Source organism: Oncorhynchus nerka, linkage group LG3 (assembly GCF_034236695.1).
Source record: "Oncorhynchus nerka isolate Pitt River linkage group LG3, Oner_Uvic_2.0, whole genome shotgun sequence".
NCBI classification, from domain to species: Eukaryota; Metazoa; Chordata; class Actinopteri; order Salmoniformes; family Salmonidae; genus Oncorhynchus; species Oncorhynchus nerka.
In genome coordinates, this window is record NC_088398.1 from 44,800,478 (window position 1) to 44,822,635 (window position 22,158).

Sequence of the window (22,158 nt, forward strand, 5' to 3'; positions counted from 1 at the left end):
ATAAATATTATCAAATATCAATGCAGTATGACGAATTAGCCATCCATTGTGTTGTATCATAAATTGTCATACATGCCGTCACTGTTGTCAAGAGATTATAAACATGTTAAATAAAGTTACTAACCCAATCAGTCTTTGGCCCACATCCAGGTTCTTTATCAGTGGCACACATGAAGCAGTTGTTGGCTTTGTTGAACTCTGAAATCATAGGCATGAACTGAATTTATGGCTGTCCCACACAACTACATAAAAATAAAGAATTTACATTTACTTTGAATTAAATGTCATTACATACCAGCCATTTTTAGTATATCCTTCAGCCATTTTCTTTTTGCAGTTGCTCCATGTGTTTTTGTGAAGGTTCTATGTCAATTTGGGAGGGGATGTTGGGGAAGTTCTGTGCAACTTCCTTGGCCATCTACTCTAAAAAAAATGGACCTAATTGTCACATAACAGCTAACCATTCATTATTGAAAATATAACTATCAAACCTGCATTACAAAGACCCCACAGCTGAAGGTGTCCTGCTGCATGGTGAGTTATTTCCCCTCCTTTCCACTTCATGTCCACCCAGTCATCTTTTCCATGGCAGGATCTTCTCATTTTGAAGTATCCTATTTTTTATGTAAACATAATGGAATTCTGATTAGTTATAGGCAAATTAATTCACAGGCCAAAACTGTATGCTGATTTCCTTATCACTATAATCTAGTAGAGGTCATTTCCTTTATGCCCCATTCTACACACAGCCTAAATTATAGGCACTGAACCATTTACAGGAGAATAATAAAAGTAGCATATAGGATCCAACCCTGTCAGAGTGAATAAATGTAGAGCGTTTGTAGACTTTAATATTTTTTTCTTAATTGACAGTTTCATCAGTACGTGCTTAAAGAAAGTCATAAAACATAGATCACAGATGACAGTGCCCATCAAGTCTACGACAATAGAGAATGAATTGTAAGCACCAATGTGTGTTAAAGTGTGTTTGTCAAAATAATATCTGAAAATGTCAGTTGTTGAACATAATACTTCTATTTGCAATAGCAATTTATGATATATGCAGTTGAGGAATATTCCATGCATCAACACTACATGTAGGACGGACATAAGCAATTCCCACATACAGTATACACACAGAGGCATTTTTCAGCTATGATTTTACCACTCAGAATCCAGAATGGATATGACAATGGGGCCAGCACAGGACGCAATACACCCTTACACCAATTTACTTTTTGATCTTCTTGACTTCTTATCTGGTAAACTGTTACTGTGTGTCAAGAAAAGAGCCCCAATTATGGCTTAGTGTACTCCAGTAAAAAAGGTCTGGTTTAGATTAAAAACTATTGCCCTGTGTCCCCATTCATAGGGCATGAGAGACTAGTCACTGGTAGAATTGAGTTGGCACTTTATTAGCCCAAACACCCACAGACCCACAAGGTTGAGGTTACTCATGGACAGTAATTAGTATATATATATATATATATATATATATATATTTGCATTAACGCATTGTGTCTTAACTGTCCAAGAATAGGATCCGAAGTGTTAGGAAATATTTGTTCCCATAAATACAGAGGATGATGTCTCTCCTCATACCTCTGGTATTTTAGTCAGACTGCCAGACTGTGTAAAAACTTTACGATGGGGCTGGCAATGGAGTTCCCATTAACTAAACACCACAGAGACCAATAAGGAGAGAATACATACAGGTCAAGGGTGCCAATTGAATGTCAAGGGGTGTGTCTGTGCCTTTTGGATTACTCTCTCTTTGCAGAGAACCCCTGTGGTTCAAGTCAAGAGCTACCCTTCCCCTTTCAGTCTGCTCTGTGCATGTCTGAAAGTGGGTGTAGGCCTGCAGCCAAGAGATTTTTTTCACAATATGTCATAAAACATTTTTACACTTATGAATGTATGTTAAAATGCTAATATGTATTAGATCCAGTACAATGGAATAACTATAGTAGCTACCCTTATATAGTCAGTGGACCTTGTTTGAAGTCAGTAGGTCACATGACCAAGGAGCTATTGAAATGTTAAAGTTTGAAAAATTGATGTAAACATGTGTGAGATGACAATGGACAAACTAAAGGGTGTGCAATACATAAGGGTCGTCGATGGACATTCGGAACCTTCTTTGAGTCCAGTAGGTGACATGACCAAGAAGCTATTGAAATGTTAAAGTTGACCAATTTAATGTAAAAACGTGTGAGACGAAAATGGACAAACTAAAAGGTGTGCAATATGTAGGCCCACTGAGTGTACATTCCGAACCAGATCTGACCACTGGTAAGGATGCATAAGAGAAGAAGGCTGGGAAATACTTTGACGAAGGCTTGAAAGAGAAAGCAGACATTTTTGCTCTGATGGGAAGGTACGAAGGGCACCTGCGTTGAGAATAAATGTTTCACCGCAAAATGCATGATAAAGAGGATTTTGAAACCAACAATCTCAGATTGTTCTGAAATCGTTTCTGTGTATAGTTACAGATACGATTAGCTTTCCTGAAACATTATTTTGTTGAAATGAGAAATGAAGCTAATTGATCGGCCCCAAATTGTCCATTTACATTTTCAGGATTCAGATAATATTCAATAAATATTGTATCCAACATCCATTTTGAAGCAAACTTCTTCCTGCCAATAGGTAATAACATTTTTTTGTTAAAAGCCACCGGAACCCCCCACACATCATGCGGCTTGGAGTATTGTTTCTCCGTACTATGTAATGTATTCCCTGTATATCTGGTGATATTTTTTTCCCTGTTCAGAGAAATTAATCATTGAAGTTGCTTGCATTATTTACCATAAAGTAGTGTGAAAGTACAAGGTTCTGACCACTAGATGCAGTTGTTGCTATAACAACACACATTTGGGGAAATCATGAAGGAGACATTCGCATTCATATTCAATTTTTCTGCAAGAATATTATCAACTCTGTATACTTGGACTTTGATTTAGCTTTCCAAGTATTAGTAGCCATATTATAAGTTCAACATTTGCAAAACAAATTGTATAAAAGGAAAAGGCTTGCTGTCGCACAAGGTTAGCAGCTACATTTTGTGACAGATACGTAAAGCCCAGCTCATAGGCTATCTAGCTAGCATTGTTTGACCCCGATTGGTGCCTACACGCATCATCGGCGTGCCATGAAAGCGTCGCTCTCAAATATGGTGTCCTATAGGATATACTACACCCCTAATGATATGGTGAAGTCTGGTTACGTTGTAGGATCTCTGAGGAATAAATATGAATGCGATTTGACTGGTTGAAACAACGTTTAGGGTTAGATTTTCACAGATTCCTTTCTTTGCAAATTGAACGAGTGGAGATACAAAATCAATCGTGCATGCTATATGGACCTTTTTAGGATATGAAAGGATTTTATCTAACAAAATGGCACTTCCTGTTATCGCTGAGACCCTTTGGATGATAAATCAGAATGAAAGTACACATTTCACCTTTAGAGGTGAATTTATCAAACCTATCGTGGTGAAAAAAGTGTTTTGTTGTTAGGAGCTCTCCTCAAACAATAGCATGGCATTTTGTTTCGCAGTAATCGCTACTGTAAATTGGGCAGTGGAGTTATATTAGCAAGAATTAAAGCTTTCAGCCGATATAAGACACTTATATTTAGCAACATTTGTTATTTCTCTACAATCCCGTTGACGACGCCTATCCCTAAGAGTAAACACAAGAGACCAGCAAAATGGATAGTGTGGCGGTATGGCAGAAACAGTGACATTTAGTGGTCAAACTATGGTACTCTTACACTACTTTATGGTAAATAATGCAAGCAAATTGAATTACTAATTTCTCTGAACAAGGGGGAAAAAACATCACCAAATTCACAGGGAATTACATGACATAGTATGGAGATGCAATACTCCAAGTCACCGCTTCATACTACTTGTCAAACATATAGAATTTATACTGTACAGTATACTGGTTGTTGGGGTGGGATGGGTGTGGGGGATCTGTGGGTGGCTTCTTACAGTTTTTGGGGATTCCTTATGTGTTACTCATTGGTAGGAAAAAGTTTGGTCCAAATCGGATGTTGGGTACTGTATTTATTCAATGTTATCTGAATCCTATAAATTTAAATTGCCAATTTGGGTTTAATCAATGAATTTCTCTGAGATAAAATGACATTTCAACAAAATAATGTTTCAGGAATGTGAATTACCTGTTTCTAACTACAGAAACCATTTCAGAACAATCTGAGATGGTGGGTGTCATGGCTTGCTGAAATGACATGGGACAACTCATTGGAGACATTGTTGAGTTCTCTGTCACTTCTCATAATTTCATGTGGCGCTTAGTTACTATACTTCAATGTGCTAGATTTTCTGTGTCCCACATCCTTACTAGGATGACTGAGTTTATTATTCACTAACACAATCTGTGTCTCAATTTGTACCATATCTAACCATATATTGAATGGATAATTTTGCCTTACCTGTGGTAATACAGTGAGACCTAATGCTAGCTTGCTTCCTTTTGCTCTTTTTGTAGAGTAATTTTCTGTTGAAACAGATGTACAACAATGCGTTTGACTTTCCCTCGACATGTCCATAAATGATGTGATATTTTGTCTGTTTCAGGCACATTACTATGAGTATCAACAGAATTATTCCGGAGCTTTAGAGGCAGTCAACCAAGTGACTGTTAGTTTCCCTGGGTTTCTCCCTGCCTTTATTAAGAATATGAAGCTTCTATTGACCCTGCAGGACTGTGAGAAAACTGTAGGTGCAGCACAGAGGTGAAGTATCCCATCTCATAGGTGTTTTTGCTCTAGAAATGGGGTTTTCTTGTTAACTTAAAATAATGATACTGGAAATATTAGCTGGCTTAATTTGTAGTTTATAAAGATTTGTTTGGATCAAATAAACACTTTCATTGCTGGATTTGGCCAATCAATAGCAGCTATGTAAAGAACGAGCCAGTCAGCCTTTGCAAGTGGGTCCGTATTCAAGTGCAAATGAAAATGGAGCGTGATGCCTGGAACCAGTGCATAATGACTGAACCATTGTTCCTGACTGCTCGCCCGCTGGACCCTGGCCAGAGCCAGAGAATATAAAAAGGCCTTTGAGTTGAAGCGCTAGAGCTACACGTTTCCCAGGATGCACTCCTCCAGGTTCTATGAACTGCAGGAAGGAGGATCACTCAGGTGGAGCCTGTTTCTAAGGGAATTAAGCCCAAGACCAGAGCCACTGGTTTAGCCCTGCTGAGCCGTAGCTTTGTGAACAGGGATGGACACATGCAGTGCACAGTCCTGCTCTTTTTTTTCTCATTGTCTAACTCTGTGTTCTTCCTTTAGATTGTATTCTCTACTTTTGCTCCAGCCTTGTCTGTCACATAAGCCATCATGGGAAAAACTCATATAAAACCCTGACAGCACCAAGTTTTCATTAGGATCAAACAAACAGTGTTGGTCATTAATGTGAAGTTTCCTACCCCATTCCAGACTCTCGCAGAAGGATAAAAACAACCTGGAAGCCCTGAGAATGCTCACTTTTCCCTCCTTATGCAGAGAGGGAGACATCACAGAGGTAAAGTTCAAACAGTACGAGCTAACATGGGAAACAGATTACACTATAACCCATTGCCACACAACTAATTGTGAAGGGTGACTGTTTTCATGATGTGTACGTGGTCAAACGGGATACCCTTTTTCCTTTTTGGCAGTCAGTGAACCAGCTCTCAAATCTCATCAGCAGCTTGGACACCCAAGAGCCCCACAGCCCAGAGCTTTTCTACAGGATGCCCTTCGCTTTCACATGGGTGGTAAGATGTGTTTGATGGTTTGCAATAAACATATTTTACATAAAAGACACTGGTTACACCTTTGAAGAGATGTCGAACCCCTTCACTTCACCCTTGTAACATTGCAACAGTCTCTGAACCAGTACATACCATGTGTGACATGAGGTATACACAAAGAAATACTCTAAAATGATAATTTACTAGTGTGGAAGAAATCAAATCAAATCAAATTTATTTATATAGCCCTTCGTACGTCAGCTGATATCTCAAAGTGCTGTACAGAAACCCAGCCTAAAACCCCAAACAGCAAGCAATGCAGGTGTAGAAGTACGGTAGAAATAGAAATTAGACAGTGATTCAGCAGAACTACATCATGGTGGACAAAGCCTTCTCCCAAGCCCAAGGGGATGCTTATCTGGCCACAGAGCTGCGCTACCAGTTGGTTCTGCAGGGAAGAATCAAATGGGCTATGAAGTGATACAAGACTGCCATGACTCTGGATGAAACAAGTGTCTCAGCTTTGACAGGTTATGCTGATTGTTCTAGCATATGCTTTTTAGCTTTAATGCAGCAATGTATGCGATCACACAGGGTAGCCTAGTGGTTAGAGCGTTGGTTGCGATTTCAAATCCCCCAGCTGACAAGGTACAAATCTGTCGTTCTGCCCCTGAACAGGCAGTTAACCCACTGTTCCTAGGCCATCATTGAAAATAAGAATTTGTTCTTAACTGAGTTGCCTAGTAAAATAAATAAATAAATACCTATACAAAATAATATTTACTGCTTAGTTGAGAAATGAAAGCAATCTATTAACGAATATTAAACTGTTTTTAAATGACTTACACATTATCTGTATTTCCAGGTATTATCAGGTGCCAGCTGATCGAGGGACACTTAGAGGATGCAGAGCAACAGCTGGAGTTTCTCATAGAGATCCGGCAGTCTATCGGGAAATCAGGGTTAAGGCTGATAGAGGAAAGATATTACTCTGTTTAATCCGGTTCAAAGGCCAAGCCAAAGTAACCCCATTACACTTTTGACATTCTTATCCACTATGTGGAAATAATGTAAAGCCCAGTAGCCTTTTGCACAACTTTTTGTTGAGTAATTCTTGGTATTTTCTGTGTTTGTTAAGCCATTTACAGTGACATCAGCCTGAATGAGTAACCTCTTAGTAACAGCTGGTTCTGTGAGTCTTTAGTTTTATGGCCTCTGCTGGTCCAGAGGATACTGTCTGGTTATGTCCCAAATGCAGTGCTTTTGTAGTACACTATGAAGGGAATAGGGTGCCATTTGGGATGCACATTCTGCTGTACGATTGTGGTATAAACAATACTGTTTATACCAGTAGAGCTACCCTAGTCCTACTGAGCTGAATACTGTGGAGACCCTGTGACACACCCTTGGCTTGCTCTCTCCTCTCTTTCAGGAGCTGCTGTACCTGCGCGCTGTGCTGGCTGTGAAGAAACACAGGCCACAGGATGATGTCACCAACCTGCTGAACGATGCAGTGGACACACACACTGCAGGGCCTGCTGCTGGTGGTGGAACTATTTTGAGAAGCTCGACCCTGACTTCCTGCTGGAGATTGTCACGGAGTACATAGAACTCTGTCCTGCTAAGGTCAGTCTGGAGGGGGATGTGTGTGGATACATTTGTTCAATACATAATTTCATGCTTTATTCAGACAGTGTAGAAATTGTAAGGGGATATACAGTAGATGAGGGGAGAAAGTTGGCGAAGGGGCTCTGCACATCTATGGATCCATTTATAGAGATTACTGTCCAGCCTCCTGCCGCTCAGCTCCAGCATTAAACCTCTGTTTTGGACACTGTGGTCAAGATAGTACCTGGACTCCTTCAGGGTGGCTTGCCATTGGCCAAAGTCAGGTTTCAGTCAGGTGAGTTTCAACTGTATTGCATGTGACAGAATTCTGCTCTGTTTTCATGCCAAGGGGTTCTCAACATGGATGACAACAATAGGTTTGATGGCAATGCTGATGTCCTTTAGGTGACATTGACACTGCACAGAGCAGCCTTCAATATTGCCTGGACCAGTGTCCCTCCCATGCTGAGGCCTACCTGCTCATGGAACAGATCCACCTCTAACAAGGCAATTACAAGCTCTCCTCCTAGTCTCTAGAGTTCTGCCTCAGCCACAACTTTGAGGTAAGAACAGTATTCCAGATGAATGTGATATTAGATCAAACAGAACTGTTATGGGAACACCCCTCCTCGAATAACTCTGTGTGCCTCTCCCTGCCAGGTCCATGATCATCCTGTGTATCACCTAATAAAGGACCAGGCACAGAATGAGAGAAACTGAAATGACTGAAATATATTATTATGATCATGCGTCTAGGTCTCACCCAAGATATGCGCATAATTCACAACATTGCTATTGCTTAGATATACGTGAACCCAGCCTTGTGCTGACCTTTAGGCCTGGGATGTACAGGCCAAGGTGTTGGAGCAGCCAGACGCAGTCCCTAGGCAGAAGCAGCTCAGAAGCAGCTCGCTGCCGAGATCGCTAAACACTACACGAGTCTTAGAGGCTATGAGAGCGCAGTGAAATTCTACAAGGAAGCTCTTGTCTATTGTGAGAGGGATAGCAAGTTCGGTGCAGCTGAATCAAGCCTTCAAGTGTGTGCTCTCTGCAGCTGTAATTGTGAATCCCTAGCATCTCTTTCTGTTTCCGTTCTGTGCTGTTTTTGTATAGTTTGCTCATTTGCTTATTACGATAGTTTATCTTATCCGCTAAATTATAATATAAATAAGTGACATTTTTGGGGGTGAATGTATGTTTCACACCCGGCCAGATATATTACTACATGTGCTCATAGGAAAGGATAATATTATTACGATGTTAGAAGATAATCGGTTAAGAAAGCTTAATTTTGAATGTTTTCATTGCTAGTAGGTGATGTTGGAGCTGGCTCGGTTGTACCTTACTCTAGATTATGTAAATGGCTGCCAACAGCAATGCAGTGTCATTCTGAAGAGTGACCAGGTCAATGAAGATGCAAAACTGGTTAGTATATGCCATCTCTGTCGAGTCCCATTTGAAAATCTTGTTGTAAAACTTGATTAATCAAATCAAATTGTATTTGTCACATGCGCCAAATACCACAGATGTAGACCTTACCGTGAAATGCTTACTTACAAGCCCTTAATCAATAGTGCAGTTCAAGAAATAGAGTTGAGAAAATATTTTCTAAATTAACTAAAGTTAAGGAATTTCATCCCGCTCCACTACAGCAATGTCGATGTTAATGGGGGCCTGTTCGGCCCTCCTTTTCCACGAGTAGCTCCTTTGTCTTGCTCACATTGAGGGAGAGGTTGTTGTCCTATCTCTGACCTCCCCATAGGCTGTCTCATCGTTGTCGAGTCATACTTGGCCACGCAGTTGTGGGTGAACAGGGAGTACAGGAGGGGATTAAGCACGCACCCCTGAGGGGCCCCAGTGTTAAGAATCAGTGTGGCATATGTGTTGTTGCCTACCCTTACCACCTGGGGGTGGCCTGTCAGGAAGTCCAGGATCCAGTTGCAGAGGGAGGTGTTTAGTCCCAGGGTCCTTAACTTAGTGATAAGGCTTTGTGGGCACTATGGTGTTAAATGCTGAGCTGTAGTCAATGAATAGCATTCTCACATAATGTCGGTGTTCCTTTTGTTCAGGTGGGAAAGGGCAGTGTGGAGTGCGATTGAGATTGCGCTATCAATGTATCTGTTGGGGTGGTTTGCGAATTGGAGTGTGTCTCGTGTTTCTGGCATTATCGTGTTGATGTGAGCCATGACCAGCCTTTCAAAGCACTTCATGGCTACCAACGTGAGTGCTACGGGGCGGTAATCATTTAGGCAGGTTACCTTCGCTTTCTGGGTCATGGGTTCTATGGTGGTCTGTTTGAAACATGTAGGTATTACAGAGTCGGTCAGGGAGAGGTTGAAAATGTCAGTGAAGACACTTGCCAGTTGGTCTGCACATGCCCTGAGTACACGTCTTGGTAATCCATCTGGCCCTGTGGCTTTGTGAATGTTGACCTGTTTAAAGGTCTTGCTCACATCGGCTATGGAGAGCGTGATCATACAGTTATCCGGAACTGCTGGTGCTCTCATGCTTGCTTCAGTGTTGCTTGCCTCGAAGCGAGCATAAAAGGCATTTAGCTCGTCTGGTAGGCTTGCGTCACTGGGCAGCTTGTGGCTGGTTTTCCCTTTGTAGTCCATAATATTTTTCAAGGCCTGCCAAATCCGACAAGCATCAGAGCTGATGTAGTAGGATTCAATCTTAGTCCTGTATTGACACTTTGCCTGTTTGATGGTTTCGTTTGAGGGCAAAGCGGGATTTCTTATAAGCGTCCGGATTAGTGTTCCACTTCTTGAAAGCAGAAGTTCTAGCCTTTAGCTCAGTGCCGATGTTGCGGGTTATCCATGGCTTCAGGTTGGGAAATGTTTATACTGTCACTGTGGCGATGACATCGTCAATGCCGGTGACTGATGTGGTATACTCCTCAATGCCATTGGATGAATCCCGGAACATATTCCAGTCTGTGATAGCAAAACAGTCCTGTAGTGTAGCATCCGCGTCATCTGACCACTTCCATATTTAGCGAGTCACTGCTACTTCCTGCTTTAGTTTTCGCTTGTAAGCAGGAATCAGGAGGATATGGAGGGCGAGGGAGAGCTTTGTATGCGTCTCTGTGTGTGGAGTAAAGTTGGTCAAGAGTTTTTTTATTCTCTGGTTGCACATGTGACATGCTGGTAGAAATGAGGTAAAACGGATTTAAGTTTGCCTGCATTAAAGTCCCCGGCCACTAGAAGCGCCGCTTCTGGGTGAGCATTTTCTTGTTTGCTTATGGCCTTATACAGCCCTTTGAGTGCTGTCTTAGTCCCTGCATTGGTTTGTGGTGGTAAATAGACGGCTACGAGTAATATTGATGAGAACTCTGTGTAGATAGTGTGGTCTACAGCTTATCATGAAGTATTCTACCTCAGGGGAGCAATACCTCGAGACTTACCTCAAGAGTTATTGACAAATAGACACACACCCCCGCCCCTCGTGTTACCAGATGTAGCTGCCCTGTCCTGCCGATGCACAGAGAAGCCAGCAAGCTCTATATTATCCGTGTCGTCGTTCAACCACTTCTCGGTGAAACATAAGATATTACCGTTTTTAAATGTCCCGTTTGTAGGATAGTCTTAATCGGAGATCGTCCAGTTTGTTTTCCAATGACTGCATGTTGGCCAAAAGTACGGAGGGAAGTGGTTGTTTACCTACTCGTCGGCAAATTCTTACAAGGCACCCCGCCCTCCTCCCCCTTTTCCTCCGTCTTTTCTATTCGCTGATGATGGGGGATTTGGGCCTTGTCTTGACAAAGCAGTATATCCTTCGCATCGGACTCAATAAAGAAAAAATCTTTGTCCTGTTCGAGGTGAGTCATTGCAGTTCTGATGTCCATAAGCTCTTTTCGGTCATAAGAGGCAGTAGCAGCAACATTAGTTTCAAACAATGAGGGGGGAAAAAAAGCCTTAAAACGGCAGCCATCCCCTCCGACGCCATAGAACCCCCTCCGGCGCCATAGAACCTCTCATTCCTCGTATATGATGGCTGACCTGACTTTTAGGAAGCAGCACTACGAGCAAGCTACTTTCAGCAGCTACAGGAGCGCAAACCAGGTGTGACAGGGCTCTGTTACTCCTGGATCTGAATACACAACTTACCCACTGAAATAGAACTTAAATGGAGATTTGCAAATCTTTAAAAGGAAACTTAAGAACCTCAATGTAAATATACACTGCTGAGTTGACCTCCCCTGGACGGGAAGTAATGTCTTTCCCATATGTTCCTGCTAGACAACTACCCAACACTGGCACATCTAATCGAACTGCTGAGGAGATCTGGGAAGTTAGAGGAAGTTCCCAGGTTTCTGGAGATGAAAAACAATCCTCCAGGGCCAAGTTTGACCCTGGGTTTAACTATTGCAAAGGACTTTATCTGTGGTAAGTATATGAATAATATTTATTGAATCCATGTACATTTATTTAGAATGGTATGTTTTTAATAATGAGGTTGTATTTGGTACACAGGGGAACCCAGTGATGGGTTGCGACACTTCAACAAGGCCTGGAAAGACAACGATTGGGGTCTGTCTTAACCCAGACGACGATACTATGGGAGGAGAAGTCTTTGAGAACTGACATGGTGAGTGTCATTTTGGAGTCCCTTGTGTTGTAAATAAGAATAGAATATGTTTCTAAACACTTCTACATTAATGTGGATGCTATCATGATTATGGATAATCCTGAATGAATTGGTAATAATGATGACTGAGAAAGTTACAGAGGAATAAATATCATACCCCCCCCCCCAAAAAAAAATGCTAACCTCACCTGTTACTGTAATGGTGAGAGGTTAGCATGTCTTGGGTGTATGATATTTGTACGTCTGTAACTTTCTCACAAATAATTATTCATGATTCATTCAGGATTATCCGTAATCATGGTAGCATCCACATTAATGCAGAAGTGTTTCGAAACATATTCTGTTCTTATTTACAGTAAAAGTGACTCCAAAATGACACAATACATTGTTTATCATTCCTTTCTATTGGGCTCAAAATATTCTGAAACAACCAAAAGAAACAGCAAATGCATCCAACAAGTTTGTAGAGTCACAAGTAGGAATATGGGACCAAATACTAAACTTTTGACTGCTTTAAAAGACATATTTGCCCCAATACTTTTGGTCTCCTAAAAGGGGGGGGGGGGGGGGTCCTATGTACAAAAAGTGCTGTATTTCTCAATAGTTCACTCAAATTTAAGATGACAGTCTGCACTTTAGCCTCATAGTCATTGTATCATCTCACACCCAAAGTGCTGGAGTACAGAGCCAAAACAACAACAAAATGTGTCACTGTCCCGATACTTTTGGAGCTCAATGTAAAAATGTTATTTTTTTTTTAAACATTAGCTAAAACACATCTGTAAATTAATGTTATCCTTGCTCATTTATCTGGCTGTCAAGTTGTCATTGATGTAACTGCTCTTCATTTTCCATTTTCATCTATGCTCAGGAACTCCACTGAAAAGCAGGAGTCGGAGCAGCTTGCTGTGAGGATGGCAGAGAATCCCCTGAAGGAGTTAAAGCCCCACACAGCCAGTGGACACGTCCAACTACGGATCCTAGAGAACTACTGCTTTCTGGCCACCAAGCAGAAAACCAATGTTGAGAAAGGCCTGAATGTTTTCACAGAGATTGCGAACAATGAGGTAAGTCAACTCCAGATGGTGTACATGAGTGGGCATACACACCCTTAGAGCAACTCTAACCTCACTGGATGCATTATCTCAGGCTTTCTCTTTGCTTAACACTTTATTGAGGTTGACTTTGGAGGTTTTCTTAACAGCTTATCTATTGAGCGACTTTCCCTTTTTATGGTAAGTCGTTTTTTACCATAGTAAGAGAAGTTGTGTAAGAATGCACAACTTAATTCTCCTTATTGCTGACAAGGAAACATTCCAATTTACATTTTTGCATACCCTTGTCTACTTAATAGAAATCAAAAAGGCATGTTAGATGTGATTGACTGTAAAACAACACTCAACTAACCAGAGCTCCCTGTTTTAACTTAGAAGGATCATGTGCCTGCACTGCTAGCCATGGCGACGGCCTACATGATTCTCAAACAAACCCCTCGAGCCAGGAACCAGCTCAAACGCATAGCTAAGATGAACTGGAGCATTGTTGACACTGACGAGCTTGAGAAGATCTGGCTGCTTCTGGCCAACATTTACATCCAGTCAGGGAAATATGACATGGGCGGGGACCTCTTGAAAAGATGTCTTTGCCATAATAAGGTCAATGTTGGGGGTGGGTGGGTGGGGGGAGTAAAATGGTATTTATTACATTATCTGGCTGCATAGCGAAGAGCCATACTGTAAAACCCTTGATCAAAATGAATCAGACTGGATTTTTGTCAATCACAGTAACGGTCATTGTTCATTTTCATGCTGTAAAGCTTCTGAATACATTATGGAGAAGGAGCAGGCATTCCAGGATGCAGTGCGGAACTATGAACCCCACTATAGGTATGTTTAAGGAAATGTTTTATATGCTCATGTTTTCTTTCCGTTTTTGGAGGCTCATCCCAATTATCCAAGGATGAGGAAGGACATCTTTGGACAAAGCTCTGGCAGCTTTGTGGTCTCGGCACACACACACAGAGAGAGAGAGAGAGAGAGAGAGAGCGAGAGAGAGACCGTATTTGATTGTTTGATCTCATTTGATGTTTTTTTGTTGACATGCATTATTATTCTTAAGTATTTGGAAGTTATTATGGAGGATATTTTTCTCATCGTGTATCAAGGGAATTTTGGAGAGATGACAAACAGTGCTTTTAATAATCATGTGACTACAATACAAAACATGTATTGTTATAGACTTATTTTTACCATGTGTTTTTCTTGCAATACAATGAAAACAGTGACTCTGTTGCAACACTCAATGAAGAAAGATATATTGTTGTGCAATAAATGTCACTGAGGCCAGGCACCACTGGCTGAAATGACATTTTAGCATCTACCAATCAATTTGAGATTTGTTGGTATTTTGGTCCATTAATATTAGTATTTTCAAAAAAGTAAACATAAAAATGTCAGTCTTGATGGAAATTTATATTTTCTTTAGTTTATCATACTGACATCATAAAAATGTCAGGAATTTTAACCACTTTAAAATTGACATACAGTACATCCATAATTTCAAAGCTCACTACATTGAATTGCACCTCATTTAAAAGTAAATATTATTGAGAATTGAACAAACTGGATTATATGTAGTAACTTACTTTGAAGAGATGGTAATTGGGTCTAAGTAGGTGTTTGGCATTTGGTAGTCTAAATTCAATGTATTTGTCTTTACTGCCATTTCCCGGAAGTAAGACTCTTCCCACACACCAATTCACTTTCCTCAGCTTCAGAAGCATCTACATTCACCAAATATTGTGTGGTTATCCTTAGATATAGGGTACGTTCGTAAATTCACACTGGAGTGCCAGAGTGTGCTCTGGGCATTCTTAAATTCAGAGCGTTTTGCTCTCGGAGCGTTCAGGGCGCACACTGGATACTTCTGGCCGAGGAGTAGGGTTGATCAGACATAATTGCAGTCAAGCACTCAAGCTAGATGGCTAAAGGTCCAGTGTTGTACCCTGAACATAAATGAGAGAACATCTCACTCTATTTTTATCACCCTAGCAGAGCTGGTTAGGTTGTTATCATGTTGCTGGCAATAATTGAATTACGAATTTTTGCTGACGTTTACTGACACTGGCCATATTCAACGGGTGTTGAACATTTGTAAAATTCATCAATCATTCTGCACTTGAGCGTTCGTAAAATTCAGCAGTTATTCTGTGCTCTGGCACATGCAGACGAGAGTGCTCTGAAATCGGAGTAAATAGCCAGAGTGAATATATGAATGCACCCATATTCTCGAGACTTGCCCAGAGGGAATTGTTGATATGTTGTCAGTTATTTATTCTATTCTTCAGAAACATTTGCCAAAAATGCTTTTTACATACACTGTACATGTCTTTAGTATTTTACAGAAAGAAAAATTGTAAAATAATTTATCCACAATCTGCTCTGATTAAGTCCACTTCTGGAGTGTCATAACAAAATAGAACCAAAATATTAACGCTGACTTAGTGTCCTGAAAAATGTATTTGTTGGATATGCAAATACGTGTATATTTACTGAGACTTTGCATATTTTAATACAATATTTCAGATTTTCTTTTAAATATAAAAATAAGTATTATATTGTTATCTACATTCAACTGATAAAAGTGTACTGTGATTTGATGAAGTCATTACATAGCAAATCAGGGCATTTGGGTTACGTCCCAAATGGCCCTGGTCAAAAGTAGTGCACTTCATTGGGAGAGTGCCATTTGGGATGGAGACATGCAGTTATTTCCAAGTTAGGAATGAGTGTGTGCATCCAACTCAGTGCCAGTCAGTTACATTAGGCTTGATTTAGATTTTATGGTGTCATTCACTCTGTTGATAATGTTGTTTTGCTGTTGTTTGTTATACATGTAAGGTTGTTATTTTTAAATGAAGGGAAATACAACTCTGGGAGTGGACAGAACCCTCCCATAGGGAGGTTAAGGGTAGTATATTGAATGTTGACTCCCACTGCCAAGACACACACCCAAACTCGTAAGTATTGTACCAGTGGCCTAATGACCATTGAGCTTTGTTAATGACCCATAACATGTCTTTCAAATGGTTTTCTTTCCAACAGTATTTGAAAAGTCATCTATGAAGTTTAAGTTATAAGAACAGCATGTACATTATGCCAATTACCAGTGTATTGATAAATAATATTGAAAGGTTCACATACACACCGTAATGGGGAGTAGTGAACTACATGTAGTTCAATTAGTCATTTAATTAGCTTGGTGGTAGTTGAACTAAATTCAAATCTTGGTAGTGTTTTCAGTAGTTAATTCCTTTTTGCCATGTAACTAGTGGAACTACACACTACTATTTTTTGCAAAAATAGTTGAAAAGGCAAGATTTCTTTTATTTTTCGCAATCAGACCTGCCTAATTTTCACATTTTTTTGTGTTTAATCGGCTAAATTACGCATTATGTAAACATCTGACTCCAGAGTGATGTGTTCTTGCAATTTGTAGTCTATGACATTTCACATTTGATCATTTTTCATGAAGTAGTTTGGATGGAGTGAACTACTTTTTCAAAGTAACTTTAGTTCAGTAAACTATATATTTAAGGGTAGCTTTAGTGTAGATTAGCTTCTTCCAGAGTGAAGTAATTGGTAGCTTGGTAAACTATGTCTTCAGAGCAGCTTCCCCAACACTGCATGCACACACACTAATGGAAATTGTATGCAGTAACTTCATGTTTTGTAAAGAGTTGATATTAAGAATATAGAATGAATATTCCAACAGTAACTGTTTAGTTTAGACTTTTTCAGTTATGGACATATAAGAGAATGGCTGTTCTACTATTCATATATGCCTATTTCAACTAGAAGATGTACTATAGACCATTCCTGTATTAATGCAAAAGGTCACTTCCACAACTTTGAGCTTGTGCTGTAGGCTAAGTACCAAGAAGGAGAGGAGAACAGACATGGTGAATTGTGTCACTTGTTGATCCTACTTGACAAGACTCCTAACTGGGCACCGGAGTATTCCTCCCCCGAATGGCTACCGCGTCCACGTCTTTTCTTTACCCCCTCAAGCATCGGACACTTTATGAATACCATCTGCCAGGGTGACTTGGCAAACAGGAATATGTTGGGATATGTCGCAGAGGGTCCAAAATGTTCGGCGAGTGGCACATTTTCAGTCATTCCTTTTCTTCAGGCTAAAAACTCAAGCTTGGACTTTGATTCTAGTGTAAACCTCAACGTTAAACGTCGTGTAATGCTCTTTACTGAGCAATCTGATAAGTTATTCTGTAGCTACCGGTTTTGCTTGAATATTTGACCATTCAATATTTGACCGACAGTTCGCTATCTTATTGTATGACTATACATGAAATTCACACGCTTCATAATCTAGCATAGCTCAAATTAATATACAGCTATGCTCACTTATTTCTGAAGGGTAGACATATACCGCGTCTTATGTAGGCGACATTCTGTTATTCTTCTAAGTAGCCTGATTGGATGCGGTGCTTATGAGAGAGGTATAGGATACGTTCCTCCGCTATTTGTAACCCAGCAACCGTCTCAATGAATGGCTGGCTGAACAAATCCTATTATTTTAAGAATTGACACCATTATTAGATCAGACCTATCCCGCAGAGTCGACTATTTCCAATATTGCCTGAGACAAAGTGACTGCAAGATAATACTTTTTTTTTCTTTTTTCGGGGGGGGCACACGGAGAGGTCTAGCTTTGTAGCTGGAGTAAATCAAAGTGAGTTTTGCAACTGACACAAATAGACGCATACTTTATGTGCCAAATGACAAATTCATAATTTGTTCTCAGAATGCCTGCTGCTTTGCAATGTTTCACTCATGTAATAATTGCATGGCTTTGGGGTTTGACAGAAAGATCCGTTCTACGTACACGTGCCAACTAAAAAGGGTTCCACCCTCTACCTGAAAGGAGCGCACCTGGATCCAACGAGACGGAAGTAGTTTGAGAGATTGAGAAACGCTCCACAACTGTACCGACTCTATTCTTTTGGGGCAACAATTTATCTGGAAATCCGCATATTTTGAAGAGTATTTTCTTTTAGCGATATTTTTGACATAAATTAATTGACTTTTTTCATCAAGGGTTTGGATTGCAGTTCCCATCCGTATTATGTAATGTCCAGGTAAGTCACATTATTTTTCCGAAAAGAATGTTAAACTGCAGTGCTATGACGAGTACATTGTATAGTAGCCTGATCTATCCTGTCGTTTAGGAGACAGTAACACATTTCTCCAACTCTTTTAATGGACAAAGTACTAGAGCCAAACAATCGCATATCTTGTTACTTTCCTGCTTTCACGTGTGGAAGTTCATAATTCAAATAGCATGTAACAGTTCATTCTGTTCACAGCTTTGAAGAAAAACGTTTTTTTCCATGCATGTGAGACTGAGTTATGATCTTGCTTATTGCCTCTGTTTATTTGGCACATTTGTCACATTTCTTTCTAATGGACTTTTTAAGGTTACCTCCTTGCAACTGACTGTGTGTTTTGGTGAAGTGCTGTGTCAAATAAATCTACCCCACCCATCTCCAGAAGAATGAGTGGTCTCCGCAGAGTTTTCCGAAGGCGATTACACCCCTTGAAACTGGTGATAGTGGCCCTTACCTTTGTCACATTTTTGTTCCTTATACAACGTGAGGTAGTAAGCCAAAGTCCCACACAAGAAGAGCCCTGGCTGAAGGAGATAGCTGTCAAGCGGGATGCCGTGCTGGGCATGGTGATGGGGGCCGTCAATAACTTCAGGGACGCCATGCCAAAGATGCAGATCAGAGCCCCAGTGCGCCAGCAGGAGACTGCAGGGGACTTTTCCTGTTTGTCAGGGACGTACACGGCTGCTGAGCTGAGGCCAGTCCTAGAGCGTCCACCTCAGGACCCCAACGACCCCGGAGCCTCTGGGAAGCCCTTTCACACAGACAAACTGAGCCCTGCTGAACAGAAGGAGAAGGATCGGGGAGAGGAGAAACACTGCTTTAACCTCTACGCCAGCGACCACATCTCTCTCAGCCGTGACCTGGGCCCTGACACCAGACCACCGGAGTATGTTATTTCTCAATAATTAACTAGCCATTTTTGTGCTGTTATGGTAGCTTTCACAGTTGTTTTCATATACATGCTCTAAAATGTATTGCCGCAGTGGCATATGCTTCAGTTCAAACCAACATGGCCATGTAAAAATGTCTAGTAAATCTTGGGGTCAGTGGCCCTGTTTATTATGAAGATTCTATCATTATAGGTTATGTTGTAAAACAATCTAATGTGAAGCGAACATCTCGAAGGAGGTTTCTCCTCATCACATAGCAGCTCCACCGTGTGGTGTTCAATAGAACCATTCCTCTGTAGAGGTATTCAGTTTCCATATATTTATATGTCTTGTCTCAGTGGCTCAGTATGAAACCAAAGTCACATACTGAATGACCACAGAAGGAAGGAGAAAACAACATTATATAATGTGTCTCCAACGGACAGGATGGTTTTAACCCAAACAATTTTCTTTTAGTTATTGAGGAAAATTTCACTCCAGAGTTTTTCTGTCTGAAACATTGTTTCAGCATGTGTGTCCAGTAACTGTGACTGGGGGACTGTGTCTGATTTTGTTGGCATTTTCAAGGGAGTCCCATATCCCAATGACACAACTGAAACATGCATCCCTTTAAGGGAGGACTTCAGATGTTTCAGCCACAGTCCTGCACTGAAAGCCCTCCCAGGGACCATAAAAGACACCACCTCATTTTGTTATTTTCTTTCGCAGATGTATCGAGCAAACATTCAAGCGTTGTCCACCCTTGCTGACCACCAGCGTGATCATTGTGTTTCACAACGAAGGCTGGAGTACTCTGCTGAGGACGGTGTACAGCGTCCTCCACACCTCCCCTGCCATCTTCCTCAAGGAGATCATCCTGGTGGACGATGCCAGTGTGGACGGTAAGGAACTAACCAGCCGGCCAGGCAGATGGCAGGACCACCATGTTCTCACTTTTAATTTTAGTCAGGCATCCTGCTTGGCGGCCCGCTGGTGTGCCATGAAATGTGCAGGCTGGCGCCCTGGCTTCTTGTGGAGGGGGTTATAGCAGGAAGCAGCACTGCTAGTGAATGCCTTCCTAAGAGGGGCTAGCTAGTCTGTGGAGAATTGAGTCAGAGTTTGCTCTTGTAAACAGGCGTCAGGCTGAGGGAAACAAGGCCGAGGGAAAATAGGATGGTCATTCCACCTCCAAAAAGCATAAGAAAGATGATTTAACACCACCATCTTAGATTGTTCTGAAATCGTTTCTGTAATTAGAAACCAATAGGATTAGCGTTTATGCAACATTATTTTGTTGAAGTATAATTGTATCTCTGCGAAATTAAGCTAATTGATAACACCCAAATTTGCCATTTTAATTTATAGGATCCATATATAGTACCTAACATCCGATTTGGACCAAACTTCTTTCTAACAATGAGTTAGAAATGAAGCGGGCCTCCCGAATGAAGGCACCGCCTTGTGGTGGACCTGGCGCCTGCAAGCTGACTTCGTTTTCTGGGTTAAGCGAGCAGTGTGTCAAGAAGCAGTGCAGCTTGGCAGGGTTGTGTTTCGGAGGACACGTGGCTCTTGACCTTCGCCTCTACCGAGTCCCCCCCCCACACACACACACACCCCATGCCAATCCCATCCCGACAACAAGTATATAGTATCACTTCTCTGTGTCTGACAAGTACTAGCTGAGCTGCAGCTCAGAGCATTGATTTTTCATCCTATGTAATGTATTCTCAGTGAATTTGGTGACAGTTTCTTTCCCCTGTTTAGTGAAATTAGTCATTGAAGTTGTTTGGTTTATGTCCCATCCTACATCCTGATTTTGCCAGGTTCTGACCACTAGATGGTGCTGTTCCTGCTATTAGGTGATTATTTTCTAAATTATTTTTGTACCTAACATCCAATTTGGACAAAAACGTTTTGTAAAAATGAGAAAGACATGAAATAACGAATCCAAAGAAATGATCTATAATTATTGAACATTATGTGAATCCTGTACATTTAAAATGGCAAATTTGTGTGCAATCAATAAGCTAAATTCTCAGATATCAAATTCTAGTTTAATAAAATAATGTTTCCAAAATGCTTATCTTGTCTGTTCCTAACTTCAGAAATGTTTTCAGGACAATCTGAGATGGTGGGTCTCATGGCTTGCTGATATGACATGGAACGTCCCAGGATGTTTTGCTAAAGGAAATAGTCAAATGTTAGTGAACCGGGAGAGATGGGTTACTATGGGGACAGCTGAGGGTTGTAAATAAGATTAGAGAGTACTGTATATGTGAGTGACGATAGCAGTAGAAGGTGTATTGTTGGCAGTTAGGGGTGAAGGTTTGGAAAAAATAAATAGAGGGATTAGAAGTTCTGCAAACCATTATTTTGATATAACCCCAAAACTATCTGCAATATTATACCTGTGATTCCCGCAGGCAATGCAACCCCACTGAGTGACACTCAAAACTCTGTCATTTGTTGGGAATAGCCTGCTATTAGATGAAAGCCAGGCATCTCACTCACTCTTTCATTCACTCCGTTGAAGTGTAAGCTTCCACACTGGGGGGCCAAGTTGAGGTAGAGGCCTACTCCCCCGGAAACAGTCACTGCACTGAGGTAGGAATTTTAGCAGAAGATGAAATGACCTGATCATTTCATTGTATTTTGCTTATTGTTTTTTTTTACATTTTAAAGCTTTTTTTCTGTAGGTCGCTCTAGTAAGTCCTCTCGTATTGAACCTGATTGGCACTGTCCATTTATAGATCGGCAGTTCCACAGCTAATGCAGTTGGCTAATTTCCTTTCACAGATGCATTGAAGGAGGAGCTGGATGAGTATTTGAAGCGGCTGCACATTGTGCGCGTGGTACGTCAGCGCGAGAGAAAGGGCCTGATCACTGCTCGGCTGCTGGGAGCCTCTGTGGCCACTGGAGACATCCTCACCTTCCTCGATGCTCACTGTTAGTCCACACACACACACACACACACACACACACACACACACACACACACACACACACCATAGCAGTGACGTCAAAACAGCTGAGTCATCAGACTGGAACAACCAGAACAGCTCAGCCTTTTAGACATTTGTTAATCCACCTACACACTAATACTCAGAATACTAGCAAAATTCACATGCTGTTTAGGGCA

General features: G+C 41.1%; 2 protein-coding genes and 1 long non-coding RNA gene across 3 annotated transcripts in view; 2 read left to right on the top strand and 1 right to left on the bottom strand.

The window, feature by feature from the left end:
- Positions 1-18,692, bottom strand: LOC135565476 (uncharacterized). The gene is made up of 3 exons (XR_010461629.1): positions 18,605-18,692; positions 296-614; positions 1-198 (listed from the first exon to the last, which is right to left on the bottom strand). It is a non-coding gene; the product is annotated as an uncharacterized LOC135565476 (long non-coding RNA).
- On the top strand, positions 4,709-13,859 carry LOC115116285 (tetratricopeptide repeat protein 21B-like). Its single transcript, XM_065006443.1, has 9 exons — positions 4,709-4,764; positions 5,470-5,554; positions 5,691-5,789; positions 7,198-7,309; positions 11,386-11,437; positions 11,615-11,761; positions 12,835-13,030; positions 13,394-13,631; positions 13,780-13,859. Exons 1-9 carry the CDS (start codon positions 4,709-4,711, stop codon positions 13,857-13,859), a joined length of 1,065 nt encoding a protein of 354 aa, XP_064862515.1.
- Positions 17,211-22,158, top strand: part of LOC115108641 (polypeptide N-acetylgalactosaminyltransferase 3-like) — a 16,277-nt gene continuing 11,329 nt past the window's right edge. Inside the window, exons 1-4 of the mRNA XM_029633216.2 lie at positions 17,211-18,120; positions 18,460-19,036; positions 19,749-19,921; positions 21,816-21,965. Coding sequence (XP_029489076.1) covers positions 18,537-19,036; positions 19,749-19,921; positions 21,816-21,965 — 823 coding nt within the window. The 5' untranslated portion in view covers positions 17,211-18,120; positions 18,460-18,536. The remainder of the gene's footprint in view (positions 18,121-18,459; positions 19,037-19,748; positions 19,922-21,815; positions 21,966-22,158) is intronic.